At 39.8% G+C, this 14,158-nt stretch overlaps 1 protein-coding gene across 2 annotated transcripts in view; it reads right to left on the bottom strand.

Annotated features, from left to right (window-relative positions):
• EBF1 (EBF transcription factor 1) overlaps nt 1-14,158 on the bottom strand; it is a 261,576-nt gene that overhangs the window by 15,498 nt on the left and 231,920 nt on the right. For both annotated transcript variants that reach the window (XM_054287810.1, XM_054287811.1), the window contains exon 11: nt 11,246-11,334. In XM_054287810.1, the coding sequence (XP_054143785.1) occupies nt 11,246-11,334 (89 nt within the window). The remainder of the gene's footprint in view (nt 1-11,245; nt 11,335-14,158) is intronic.

Below are 14,158 nucleotides of genomic sequence, written 5' to 3'. Positions count from 1 at the left end.
GAAGCATCTGACAAGTCATTTGGAAGGTTCTGTTGCTAAAAGTTCTGGACTTGTCTGCTAATGTTGGGTCTCTAAATAAAGGGAGAAGAGTGGGTATAGGAGAGCAGATATGCAGAATTAAAATCACTCTGGGACTTAAATAATCTCCTTTAGGGACAACAGTTTGTTATGACCCACATCAAAGACATCTGATAGCTGGAGAACATAGAGAAGGTTTTGAATGATTTGAAGGGTCTGGACTTAGGTAAACTTTTAAAGAATTTGGAAAAATTAACAGGCACACTGAATTCTGTCATTCAAAGATACTGCACAGGCTTCTTTTAGAAGCTTTATTCTATAGATCATATTATTGTGTCCATTAGAAAAATTCCCTGGAATATTGAGGATTAAAAAAAGATTACCTGTGACTTGTGATTTTGTGTATGGCACAATGCGGACAACAAATTATGTATTTGTAAGAGTGAAAAACATTCCTTGGCAAATGGACAGGCTGATATCTATTTTTATTATTTGTATACACAAAGACTTTCCAAACACAGGTCAAGTCCTAACACTTTTTAATTGATTGCACATTAGGTCAAACAAGACTGTATTGGGTGGCTTAATTCACTTGGCCACATTTAAATCTATAGAGAAATATGCTTGGTAATGCATGGCCAAAATCCTGCTGAGGTAAATCAGAGGAGATGTGTAGCAATTGAAGTGTCAATTGTAGATATGTGTTTTGTCCATTTTATTTTCAGTTTGTCTTATGCATTTACCTATATAAATATCTAAATATCTAAATATCTAAATATGCCAAATTAGCTCTTTTCTATTAAAAAAACCCCAAGTGTTCAATCACATTAAATTAAAGACCCACCTATGCTTTCTGTTAATGAAGGAGAAAAAAAACCCACTAAACAAACCAAACCAAACTAAACAAAAAACCCAGCCTATCATTAAGATCTGTGGAACTGTCACTTTCCTGGATTGGATGCTTCAGGTGGGAAGTGTAAGCAGTTAGAAATTGAGAGTTCAGGTTACTTATAATAGCAGGAGGAAACTGAAAAATAAGACACATTGAAATTCTGACCTACAATAATATTCCACTCTGTTCTGAGAGTGGATGCATAAAAATGTTGAAATAGAGACTGGAATAATGTTGGTGGGTTTTAGTATTACAGTTAAAACACTGCTCAGTCATAACCCCTACAAATGACTGCTCTCACTTCCATTTTATCATCAGCATAATTAAAAGAAGTCTCTTGAAAGGGGCATTCTCATTACAGCCAAGGACCACTTCAGACCCCATTGAAATGAAAAGACAGACCATAGATTAGGTGCAGATACAAGTGGTAATTTCTAGGGAAGCATAAAATACCGAATGTGTAACAACCATATTTTATGTGCTCAAAAGACTCACAGTATTTTATTGTACAAAGAGACTTTGGCTCAGAAGGACAACTTCAACAAAGTGGCTCCTATCAGATATTCTAAAAAACTTCAACTTCCTTATCAGAAACAAAAGTTATTTTGTTTCTTGTATTATTATTTTTAATTTACAGTCCTATAATTCAGCTGAAATTATCCAAAGCAAGTATAAATGTTGAATAACTATGAATTTAAGAGATTTATCCAACATTTCACAGAGGTAACACTCTATTTCTGTGTACAGCTCCAGAAAGTAAAAGCAGGCACAGCATTTTACATGATCTAGGGCTCCTTTTTCAGTGTTGAGGGAAAAGTATTACCATTGTCACTACACCAATATATTTTATAGAATTGCTTCAAAATACTGGCTTTTCAGAGTACATCAGTATTTCAGTAGCTTTTTTGATCAACAAAACCTCAGCACTCATGCTTGTTTGTAGCTGGATAATGAAAAAAAATCCAGATTATCAAATTATAAGTATTATTTATTTCCTGTTTATTAATAAAAATTTTAAACACATTTCATTTGTCTGAAGCTCACATTTGGAAAAATTGGGCAACTCTATTCTGTCAAATGCTTGGACTTCAAGATGCTATAAGCAGATAAAATTATGAATCCATCATTATTAGTGGAGACACTTAGGTCATCCTAAAGAACAAAATCAACAAATGTCACAATTTCTGTATCTTGAACTGCCCAAAATATAGCAACAAAAATGTGTTAAATATATGTGGCTCTGCTTTAGAAATGCTTCTGGTCTTGTTTTCATTCTCTTCGCAGCAAATATATCATTTGTTATGTGTAGTCACAAATGTATTCCAAAATACTCTTTAAAATAAATCCAAACTGCATTTCCATGTCTGTACAAGTAGGTTGAGATTGTGCTATTGTACTTAGAGGACATTCCAGTCCAGTTGAGTTATATCTCCGTAAGTTACATGATTGACTTTTACAGCAGAAAGAAAAGGTTGTACTCAAACAACTGTTATTGCCTCAATGGAAAAAAAAAATCAATGAATGTAAAATGAACAAGAGATTTTGTCCAAGTTGCAGTTAATACTACTGAAGAGCTATGGATATTAAAAGGTCAACAAATAAATTAGTCCAAGTGTTATGAAATGAATGATTTGGCTTATAATTGTATTGAGTGCAAATTGTTCACTGCCTATTAGACCAGGTAATTTTTAACCATGGTGCCTCAATTACTGTTCCATGAGCAATAATACAGTTGTAAGAGCCACCGGTTCGATCGGGTGACCTGGGAGACACTCCAGGACAGCTGCCTCTGCTATGATGGATCACCCAGCCTGATCTCCAAATGGTGCCAAACCTTCCCTTCCTGGGAGGGGATCTCATAAAAGAAACATTACTGCTTGATTCATTTTACCAAAATGCTTGAGTTTTCCAGCGTCAGCAGCTGGGCAGAGATTGTGAGGCTCTGTATTTCTTAGAAGAATTACGACAAGAGGCTCCTATTGCTTCCAGCACTCTCTGCTAAATGGCATCATGATGGTTTGGAGATGCTTTTTCTGCCACTCAGTTGGGCTGTGTTGTGAGAAATACACGGCAATCATATTTTACATCACCACGTAAACCACCACATAACACCTAAAAGTAGGCCAGAAATGGAGACTCTAGGTGAGATTATAGACATTACTTCACACTTCTGCAATGCCCTGCATTCAGAGATCTCAAAGCACCATTTTAATGGGAGCAAATTAAACTTCACAACACACTTTCTAGGAAAACACACTCTCTTCTCCCCCATCTTCATCAGAGACAGCCTTGAAGTGTAGCTGTTGGGCTGAAATTACAGTGGGCTATGGTTAGAACCAAAGCAAGTTTTGTAGGGTGAGGAAATATCTTTTATTAAAGACTGATACAGGTCAGAAAAGGTACAGTCAGCACACAGGAAGCAAGGATGGGCACACAAAAACCTGTTTTATTTCACTTATTTCAGTCAGTATAAGATATAACCACTCCCTACAAATCTTGATAGCCTTAAAAAGGGAAAAGGAATCAATCTGATATTGCTTTCATGCTATGAAGCAACACCCATGGCAGCAGCTCTATTTCCCCATTGCTCCTTGGGGCACGGTGCTCCCTGTGGGACAGGGCTCAGAATAAGGCAATAAAGAGCTCACCAGGCTCCCCAGAGGACTGGGCCTTAAAGGATTGAAACTAGGCTGTAACTACATAGATCTGCTCTCTGCCCATATACAAAATAAACTGAAGAGGTAAATGCAAATCCTGAATTATCAAATAATCTGCACAGGAGAAACCACAATAATAAAAACCTAATTAGAATAGATTGTACCCCATACAACCAAATCCTGTTTATATTGTCACTCTACTATATTTTTGATAAATCACTACATTCAAACAGTCTGTTGGGAGGTTGGTTTTCCATTTCATCTCTCCATTGAGCAAAAAAAGTGCCACATGACTGGAGCCTGGATTTCCATTTCACCAGCATTCAGTTGAACTGAATATTATTTGGCACAATACAGTGTACAACTGAGCCACTAAATGGCTGATTTACTAAATTATTATTAGATGAGCTCGTGCTGTTCCAAGTGAAAGTGCAGTCACTGTCTCTCTTCATGGTGTGTTCAAATTGTTCTGTGTTTAAATATTCAGCATGAGGCTAATGTGAACTGATGAACTGAGACTACAAACGTTCACTTTCGATGCAGACAGGGAGACAGAGATGCAACATATCATGTGGCCTGGGGAGGTGAAGATGATTTATGTTTAAGGATGCTGCTGCCTATTTCCATTAATATAAGATATTCTTAATTAGCTTTGTGTTTGATCCAGGAGTTTGGAAATGTAGCTAGAAGCAAGAAAACAGCTCCAAAACTGAACATAGCTGTGTGGCTATGGAGGCATCAGACTCCTGGTGAAAGAGGTACTTGAGCCTAAATCTCTCAATAAAGCTCATGAGCTGCCACCACTGTTTCATTCTTTGCTCTGTTTAATATTTTAGCTGTAACTTTAAAGTATCACCTGCAATTCCTACCTGAGCATCAGAAATCCTCGGTATGTAAAGGACTGACCATGTTGTGTAATTCTATGACTTTCTGAGGTGAGGGGATATGGGGGAAAAGGAAAAATAGATATTTTTAAGAAAGGTTAAAGAAAAAAAACCAATTTCTTTACTGCCACCTGCTGGAGTTGACAATAACCCTTTGTCCCACTGAGAGAACGAGCTCCTCACTTGGAGGACAGTTACAGGGAGCATTTAAAATACTGTGATCCCAGACACTTACAGTAGATTAGAATTTTTTATTGGTGCTGTGTTGCCATAACAACATAAAGACAGCAGATGACTTAAGCTAAGCTTGCAAAGCAAAAGGCTGCTCATCTGGCAGTTAAAATGAATACAGTTCACTTCACAAGTTCCCCATATGGACCCTTAGTGTATGGTAATGAGGATACCATATGGTGGGAGAAAATGCACAGAGAACAATTGTGCTCCACTGGATGAGTGAAGTGAGCGGGAAGTTATGAGGAAACACAGGAGAGAGATTTGTGTGTGTGCTCTCTAACTCAAGGGTTTCTTTCAGAGGGGGGTTCTCTCTCTTCTTAATCTTCTTCTTAATATATACATGCATAGAAATGACAGAGAAACATATTGCACATTTTGCAACATCATTCATCATAAACTGTCAGCTGTGTTTGTAAATCAGCTTGGTAAGATCTTAGAAATTTGTAATTCTTAAAAGGTAAAAGTGCTAAGTTTTTAGACAAAGTGCAGGAAAATTTAAGCACTTCTGACAAGTAGAAACATTAGTGGTAATCATTTTAAAAATGCTTGCATCTTCCTGCCTGCATGTTTAGCTGTAAATAATGCCGCAATGAATAAAAGCTTTAAAAAAGGGGAGGGGAGGATGAAATGGAAAAAAATTTTTTTTATTTTATCTCCAAAAGGATAAAAAGTAATAGAAGATCAGAACCATATGCATGGAGAATTCTGCTGTAAATGTACATATGCTATACAGTACGCTGTACTAACCAGATCCCAAACCTGGTAAGACAGCTTGCTAAAGGCTGCAAAGTCAATTTTGTACTACACATGCTTCATAAAAGATGAATATAAATGCATTAGTTAGACACGGTGAGCTAAATTAGAAGGTCAGGCAGGGCTGGAAGGGCTGAAATATCACACAACCAATGACTGTAATTACTCTTTTTTTAAGTCTATTAAGTGGTGTTGTTCTATCAAGGCTCAGGGGTATAGGACATGAAGTACAAGATAAAGTAATGTGTATTTATTACTCCCACGGGATCAATTTACTAGATATTTTCAGCTCCATGGAGCAAAATACACAAATGCAGCCTTTGTTACTTTCTTCAAACTGTGGCTTTTTCCTTCAAAACCTGCTCCTCAAAGGGACTGTGTTTACCTGTTTGGTGTCTTCCTGTCATGCTCAGTTAATTGTTATATTTAAAACAAACAAGGATGAGCATACAGGAACAGAGAAATGTGGAGATCCCTCCTACAGGATGCTCAAACAAGTGGTTGGAGTCGCTCAGATGGAATGTGCAGACTAGAAAATCCAATCCCAGGCAGGATTTTTACCCCAAGGCAAAGCAGAGAGCGGGAGTGGAGAACGGCGCAGAGCTCCTTGTCATCATGTTAGCCCTGATCTATTAAAAGTTTTGTCATAGATTCTAAATTACACCATCTGCTCTAATCATTTGCTGAGTAAATGCTGACCCAGTTATAAAGAAAGCTCAGTGAAATGTGTGTGCACACTGCTGACCTTCAGAAAGGAAAGGGCTCCTTGCCAGCCCTGTGTGCTGGCTCTGCCCTTCAGCGAGCGCTGCCTCTGTCCCTCTGCTCTCCCCTTTCAGGCTCTGCATATTCCCAGACACCCCTCTGACATCCACCACCTCATAAGGGTGACACTTGCTCAGCTACCTCGCCATCTCAGAAGATTTGATGCTCTCTTGTTGAATATTTTCTATAGGATAAACAAAATATCAGACCCCCTGAACAAGCTCCTCAACCAAGAGCTCAAATTGTTAGGGAACTTTAAAAACCCAGCTGCTAAGGGTTCAATACCAACCTTAACTCTGGTCTCACATTCCTGTAAATTTTACAGTAGAATGAAGAGCCCTCCAAGCACATCTCATGACCTCCTAGAGCCCTACAAGCACATCCTATGACCTCCTTGCCGTACAGCTGTACTCCAATAGCTCCTCTTTACATTCCTCCCCTTCCTGCCCACACTCAGTATAAAAGTTTTCTAATGACTCTCTTGTTACGCTGGGTGGGAGAAAAAAAAGTGTTTTCTTAGCTGTAAATTACTAACTTAGGTTAAAATACAGTGTATGTTGAGTTAGTAGATGGCAGTCCTTTCTGGAATTTCCATTGGGTCTGTCTGAAGCAGCAAACCTTAGCTGCATTGTCTTCATTGCTATTTTAACCTCTGCTAGCAAGCCTGGGCCAACCACCCACGTTTAGAGACAACCTTTATTTGCAATATAAACAATACCCATGTCACGATGGATAAAGGGCAGATCTGTGGGATTTCATATGGAAAAAGACAACTGCTTTTGCCAGCCTCTGATTCCTAATAACCACATGTCTTTTATTAGTGTCCTAAACGAGGAGCTGGGCTGTGTCTTGGGGGGGTTTAATGACTGACCAGGGAAAAGGAGCTGAAGGGAAGGAGGATTCTGGTTACCTGTGCTCTCAGCTCAGCAGGGAGTCCCCTGTGCACTAGAGAGAGAAGCTCCACTTTCATCTACATGAAGAGAAACCAGAAGTAAAGGTCCCTTTCAGGAGGGATAAGGGGTCTCCTAGAGAGCACTGAAGGAACAGACTGGGAGGGAGAGGACGTCAGATCACAGAGGGGGTTGGTGCAATGACTCGCTGCTCAAACACAGAGTGAACAATCTTCTGCTTAATCTAAATACAAGTGATGAGTTGTAGGAGTGGTGAAAATGGCAAATAAAATCTAGGAAATTGCATATAAAGAGGAATCGTTGTTATTAAATCATTTAGGATGGATGTGTTTCAAATCTAGCTCACAGCTGAAGCTGTTTTACAGCTCTAGCTGTGGAGTTTTAACAAAATTGCAGAATTGTAACGTGTCTGCCAGGGATTTATTTTAAGGATTGCAGGGTAGTTACATGAATGAACCTTAATAGACTCAACATGTTGTTGTGATCTGAACTCTTCAGTGATCTCCACTGCAGTTTATGTGCACAGGAACCAACAACACGAGTGCATTTGTGTGCACGTGTGCAATCACTCCAGATGGAAATGGGGCACACACGCATGCAGGGCTGCTCCCAGCTCCACACAGGCTCCCTACAGACTGCTCCTGCAGGACAATGACAGCATTTCCCAACCTTAGCATCACAGTGTTCCCTTTCTCTTATCCCCAGAGGTCTCTTGTTTCCTCTGATCTGCCTCCCGTCTCTATTAGAAAGGAAAGACTACACTGCCCAGCACACTCCTGGTACTTGATCTCACTCCAAGCTTTGGGTGCTAATCCCACCACCTCTTGTCTCTCCTCCTGGTGCCTGTGGGTGTGGGGGTGTCTGTACAGACATGCACATCTCCTTCCACTGGCTGCCTTCCCTGACCTGCTCTGGACGTAAGGGATCAGGATTCTGGCTCAAACTGCTGCATAGCTCAGCTGCTAACACCAGCTCACTCTTTTCTCCAGAAACTGTATATTGCATTTCTACGTTAAGCACATCAGCTGTCAATCTAGCAGCCCAAAGACCCTCATTTCCAGGTGCTCCCATTCTCCTCACTGTGGGAGGGCATTCTCTACTGGAATTTGCCTGTTGAAGCACCGGGAAGGAGAAATTATTTTTTAAAATCTGTCCCTTTTTTTCTTTGCCTATTTCAAGCAGATAGATGGAAAATTTCAAAAAATTCATCCTGAGCATAAATATTGAGCATTTTTGAAAATACTGGTTCTAAGCTTGTGGAGATCAAACTTCTCTAACAGCCTCAATAGTTTTAGAAATGCTGTTAACTCCTCAGCTCTGGAGGGTAGAGCATTTACTAACACTCACTTGATGGTCTGAACAATTCTCCTTGACTGCACAGATAAGTCACAGAGCAGAATGCTCTTGATGGTCCATGGCAAGGGGAGCATGCCCTTACGAACACAAAAATTATAACCACTTCTATCTCTGGGAAGATATAGATATCATCAGTAATGTTTCAATGGAATAATGGCCACAAACCCTAACAGCAAATAGAGAAATATTATTGGTTTTGTTTATTTAATGCAAAGGCACAAGATTTTTATGTTTGTGAACAGAAAGTGATGATGTGCTGCCAGGACAAGGGGGGAAATGGAAGGAAGGATTTTGAGAGCTCTGAGCACTGCTCTCCTCTCTTCTGTTTCTCTGGAACATTTGCCCTTTCTGCCCGTGGTTCCACTGTGGGAGCCATATGGCTTCCAACACTCCTCTAAGTAGCCACTGAGAATTGTCTGCAGTGGAACCCTGCCAAAGCCCTTCCTGGTTTAATGACATGGGGAAGAGCACTGTGCAGCGCTCACCAGCACAGGGGCTCACACGTCCTTGATGCTGATCCTGGAGCCAGCGAGTGATGCTGGGAATTGAACCATCAGTGCCTCAAACACAGGAGCCGGCATGTGCCAACCCCTGCTGCATTCAGCCTCTGTGCGTGGCATATTAATGAGACTTGAACTTGAGGTCCAACCTTCAAGCTTGCACAGAAGGAATTACCCAAAGACAAAAAAAAAGTCCTCTCTACATCCTGTTTCTCTCTAAGCTTGCACAGTGTTACCAGTTTCTTTGCTGAGTTTGTCCATCCCTAAAGAAGTGACCTTTTTTTTTAGGCCATCACATCTCACCTCTGCAGACATAAACACAATTTCCCTTGATTCAAAGATTAAAAAAATTAGTTTAAAAGATGTTCCAAAGAAACACATGTAGCCAAGAGGGTAGAGGAGGGGACAGATGACTGAGTGCTAACCTTCATTCTCATACCCTATCCACAAATACCTGCTAAATTTCAGAATCAGGATATGGAGCTAGGAGAAGCTTTCTTCTGCCTGCAGGAATGTGTGGTACCAGTCTCAGACCAAATGGGAGAGAGGAGGGTGCTCATCCTGGAGGCTGCATTCCCAGATTTCCATACCAGCACAAAGGGGCATTGCTGGGGATCCTCTCAGTGCCTCAGGAGCCAAAAAGAAGCCCAGTTCCTGTTCCACTACAACCCCTAGCCACATAATTCAATTTGGAATTTCCAGGTTAATTTTACTCTAATTTTCTGATTTAAATAAAATCTATGGCTATCTAGTAGCCAGTTGGAATGCTGGGTTTAGAGAAGTTTTGCAGCAGTTCTTTTGGACCTTGCAAATGCCTGGTGCATAGTGCAGGTTGGCTTCTTATTTTCTGAGAAACTATTTTTCTCCAGAAGTACATTTGGCAGCAGAGGCAGGATAGAGGTGAAAAAAAAGCCCCTACAGAAGGATGCTCTATTTCTTTGGAAAGGGTTGTACCTCTGGAGTGAAACTTGACAAGCCATGAAAGCTGTGTCCTGCTGCAAGTCTGTCCAAATGTTAGGGAAAGGGACAGCTTGCAGAGGGTGAACAGAGCCAATGGTAAATGTAACTCCCCAGGACAGCATGTTTCTCTGGTGGGAAGAGGGAAGGACAACACATCAATGACCCTAAAACCACAGCCTGCAGCCTTCCCAGGCAAAGATAAAAGACAGAACAAGCCTGTAAAAAAAAGTCACATACTGACTTCTATTTCTTTCTTCACTGACTTTTAATTTCAAGGAATTAAACAAATTAAGTTCCAATGTTCAGGAAATCTCCTCACCTTTCGAACACTTTAGAAATGCAACTAATCAAAGCCTACAACAATCCCTGATGAAAGCCTGTGGACAGCTCAGGGAGCTACAGAAGAAAGGTCACAAGTATTGCCCAGTCACAAAGGCTATACTGGATGTACATTAACTGAACAATTCATTTGTCTGTGTCTCAGGTCTGCAAATTCACATTTTCTTTTCCACAGGGAGTGTTCTGGCTCCCCAGCTCACACAGTAACAGCAGATAAAACATGTGGTGGCAGCTGGCCACCGTGACTCCAGATCATCACCATTGCTCAGAGCTCCTGTGGACACCAGCAACACTTAAATCCCCCACCTCTTACTCCAGTATACCACAAAAGTCACTGCAAATTCTTGCAAGGTAGCAAAACCAGATCTGAGTGCAATTCCAGTGTTTTCCCAGTACAAGAAACCTATCTGAACAATGCTGTCTTTCCCTCAGCTTTTACTTGACAGAAATCAACAACAAACCTCACTAATTTTCATGGAAACGAACATCACTTCAGTACACAATGCTCTAATTAAATCAGCAATTCTGAAATAAAACAGTATATAATCATTATTACCCTAAACCAATACATGATGCAGCAGCAATGCAGTCACATCCAATTAACTTGATTTTATCAATGGTGAAGTTCTCAAAATTATGCTGGCAAAGTGCTACTGATGTCAAAACCAAAAAGCATCATTATTCTATGAAAACACTGCTCAGGTCCCTAAATGGAAACCAAAAAATATGTTCATTGCTATCTATTTTAGAACATAGAGAAAGATTTGTGTTTAAGAAAGACAAGAGCTGTTTGAGAAAATAACAGAATTCTCCTAAGGCTCCAGTTGCTGACTGGGCTTTCTTGGTGATGCCTCTGTTTCAGCTCATCTGGGTTGGGTACCAAACCAGGACCATCATATTCACAGATATGCACTTTCAGACAAAAACATGCAATAACCATCTTTCCCACATTTAGCAGAACAATAAACTTTGTGCTGACCTTTGGCAAGCGTTCGGGGTCACCGGGGTGCCGGGGGATAACCTTCTGTAACCTTTGGAAACCATAGTCAATGGTGGGTTCGTTCAGAGCTGAAACAACAACAAACAAAGGTGAGGTGACAAAGGCAGAGCAGGGGCTCAGGTGACAATGGCAATGGTACCATGGGACCATGGCAGGACCATGGCAAAACCCCCTTGGAACTCAGCACTGACTCAAGTCTTGGTCCAAACACTGCTTGAGGTTGGTCCTTTGAATTCCATCCAAACCTTCCCACTTCAGCTCCTCCAGCAGAGCTGCTGGAAGATTTGGGGATGTTGCATACATCTTCCAAACAGGAAGCAATTAATGTCTCTGAAAGGCACTATGAAATCAATGTGATAAATACTTTACACCCATGTTTCATGTTGGGTTTTTCATATTACGAGGAAGGTGATTGGAAGGCAAAAGTAGTTCCTACTCCAGTGCCTTTTTTGTTCCAAATTTCATTATACATTTAATATGCTCCATGTGCAATGTTCACAAATAATTTTGTTGTGAAATACAGGCAATTGTCTTGGCAGAGGTTTTATTTTTTACTCATTGACACTGACTTCAGCAGCTTAGGCTCTGATCAGCACTAAACTGATCCAGGAGACCTAATAATTAAAAAAAAAATACATCAATGTTTTTAGTTCATCTTTCCCTAGTCCTTGTCCAATAAAATGGAGGTGAGAAATGGTGAAAGTGGAACACTTTAATCTTCATGAAAATGCTGGTCCGTCTGCATTAATGGAAGCTCTGATTGTGTCAAGCCTTTAAGCACATGCTTATCTGTAAGCACATACTTAAACCCATTTGCTTTCAGCAAAGCAAATTTGAGCATATTATGTTTTTTATATGATTGCCTATAATTACAGGGGACTGCACTGAATGACCTTCTAGCTATATTTCCAGTCATATGATCACTTTAAAACTCAGATGTTAGTGAGACTTCAACATGTGCTTAGAATTTCCTAAGTGCTTTGGTGAACTGGAACAGTCAAGTATTCTCAAGCATCTCTAAACAACAGTACATCTTGACTCTCCCATGCCAATAGAGATGTGGAAATATTCCATAGCAATTTGTTCAAATTTTTTGAGTTAAATGGAAAAAAATATCAATTTGAATGTGGATTTTTGTATTTTCAACCTTTTTTTTTGTGTCACTTTAAAGTCTTTCTTCTCTTGTCTTAGCTTATTAATAGCAAAAAAAATTTCTCACACAAAGTCTTACTAATTTATGAATATATCATATACCTTTATGAGGGTCTTATTATGAAATTTTTTATGTGGTTAAAATGATGATATTTGAACATCGCAAAAAGATTTAGCATTAAACTCCACCTCCCAGCCACAACATGGCATAATCTGTCCGTATTTCCATGTTTTAAGTGAACATTTTTCCATACTCCTAAAGATCTTCACGTTATTATGAAACCAGTACCTAATCCCAGGCTTGCTTGTAATTAATTATGGCATTCCATAACAAGCCCACAAAACAATCTCTTTAAATTACTCTTACTTTCAAACCACATTTCTACAGCAGATTGTCCATCTGGCAAGCAAAGAGTCAAATTCCCATCTCCACAAGCAAATCCAGCAATGCTGCTGCAGGCTGAGGCAGAGGAAGGTGATGCTGAGGGATGCAGACCTACCCAACGTGGTGAAACACAAACGTGGGGCTGATGGGACTGCCTGGAGAGGCACACGGTCCATGGGCCAGCAGGACCTCAGCATTCCTCTAACATCAGAAAGGAACCTTCTGACCATACCCTGAAATGAGTCTTGCAGTATTATGGTAACTCCAGACTAGAAATCCTTCAGGATTTTACTTTTTGAGCTCATGACATCCCTCCAGTCTCCTTGTTTGTTTGAGGTTTTTCAGGTAGTTCCTTTCATCAGGAATATCTGAATGTGATCTTTTATTTCTATCCAGGAAGGATAGAAATATTTTATTTCTATCTATGGAAGGAGTGAGCATAAGGCTTTTCCCTTGCTTTGGCCCCTTTTGATTTTGGGATGGTTGGGCCTTTTTTCCTACATTTCCTTTCACACCCTGGCCCACACTGACCCCTCTGCTGTGTAGTTTTCCAGAAAATATCACAGTTCCTTGGTTTGGAACCCCCTGGGTTCCTTACCTCTGAGTTTACTTATAAGGTTCCTTATTTTAAATCCTTTTTCAAATAAATTAATTGACTGCTATTTATATTTATTGTCAAAAATAGGTGTTCTATGAGAAGATAAAAAAAAAACCCAACAAAACCCTACAGTTCAAATTTAAATTTCTTTTGCAAATATGTTCAAAGATTTTAGTGTGGTTCTGCCAAATGTGTTTCTCCTCTAATTCAGTCTAGTTTATGGCCATTTTCCCTTTAGATCCTTTGGGAAAGTAGTTACTAAATTCTGCAATATTATAAATGGAGGCCAGTTCTGAAATCCCCCCAGAGTTAGCAGTCATTTTCTCATATCTTCCTACACATTCAACACATTTGAAATCCACAGAGTATTTCCTCTGAATATTTTCTGAACTAAATGGCCAAAAAAAAAAAATGTTAATTTTATGGTCCAATCTCAGAAGGCATCAAGCATACTGTGAGAGATAGTGAAAACTTTCTGCTTCAAGCAGCTTCAGCTTTACTTTAGTGGTGGGGAGAGGCTGCGCACAGCAATCTGCAGGATTGGATCTAAACTGCTATTGTTAAATACCACTCATTAGTCTATACCCCTTCAACCTTTCAATCTTACATAAAATTAAAAAAAAAAAAAAAAGAAAATAAAAAGATCTTTACCTGTCTGGACAGATTGGACAATTTCAGCCCTCCAGTCCTTGTTCATTTACAACCCAAATGTAATTAATCATCTCTCAATGAAACAGATCTGTTCACATATTTAACC

The sequence above is a fragment of the Melozone crissalis genome, unplaced genomic scaffold (genome assembly GCF_028551555.1).
Source record: "Melozone crissalis strain CALT ecotype California unplaced genomic scaffold, PUWL_Pcris_2 ptg000061l_1, whole genome shotgun sequence".
Lineage (NCBI taxonomy): Eukaryota > Metazoa > Chordata > Aves > Passeriformes > Passerellidae > Melozone > Melozone crissalis.
This window is presented reverse-complemented; position numbering and strand designations above follow the sequence as displayed.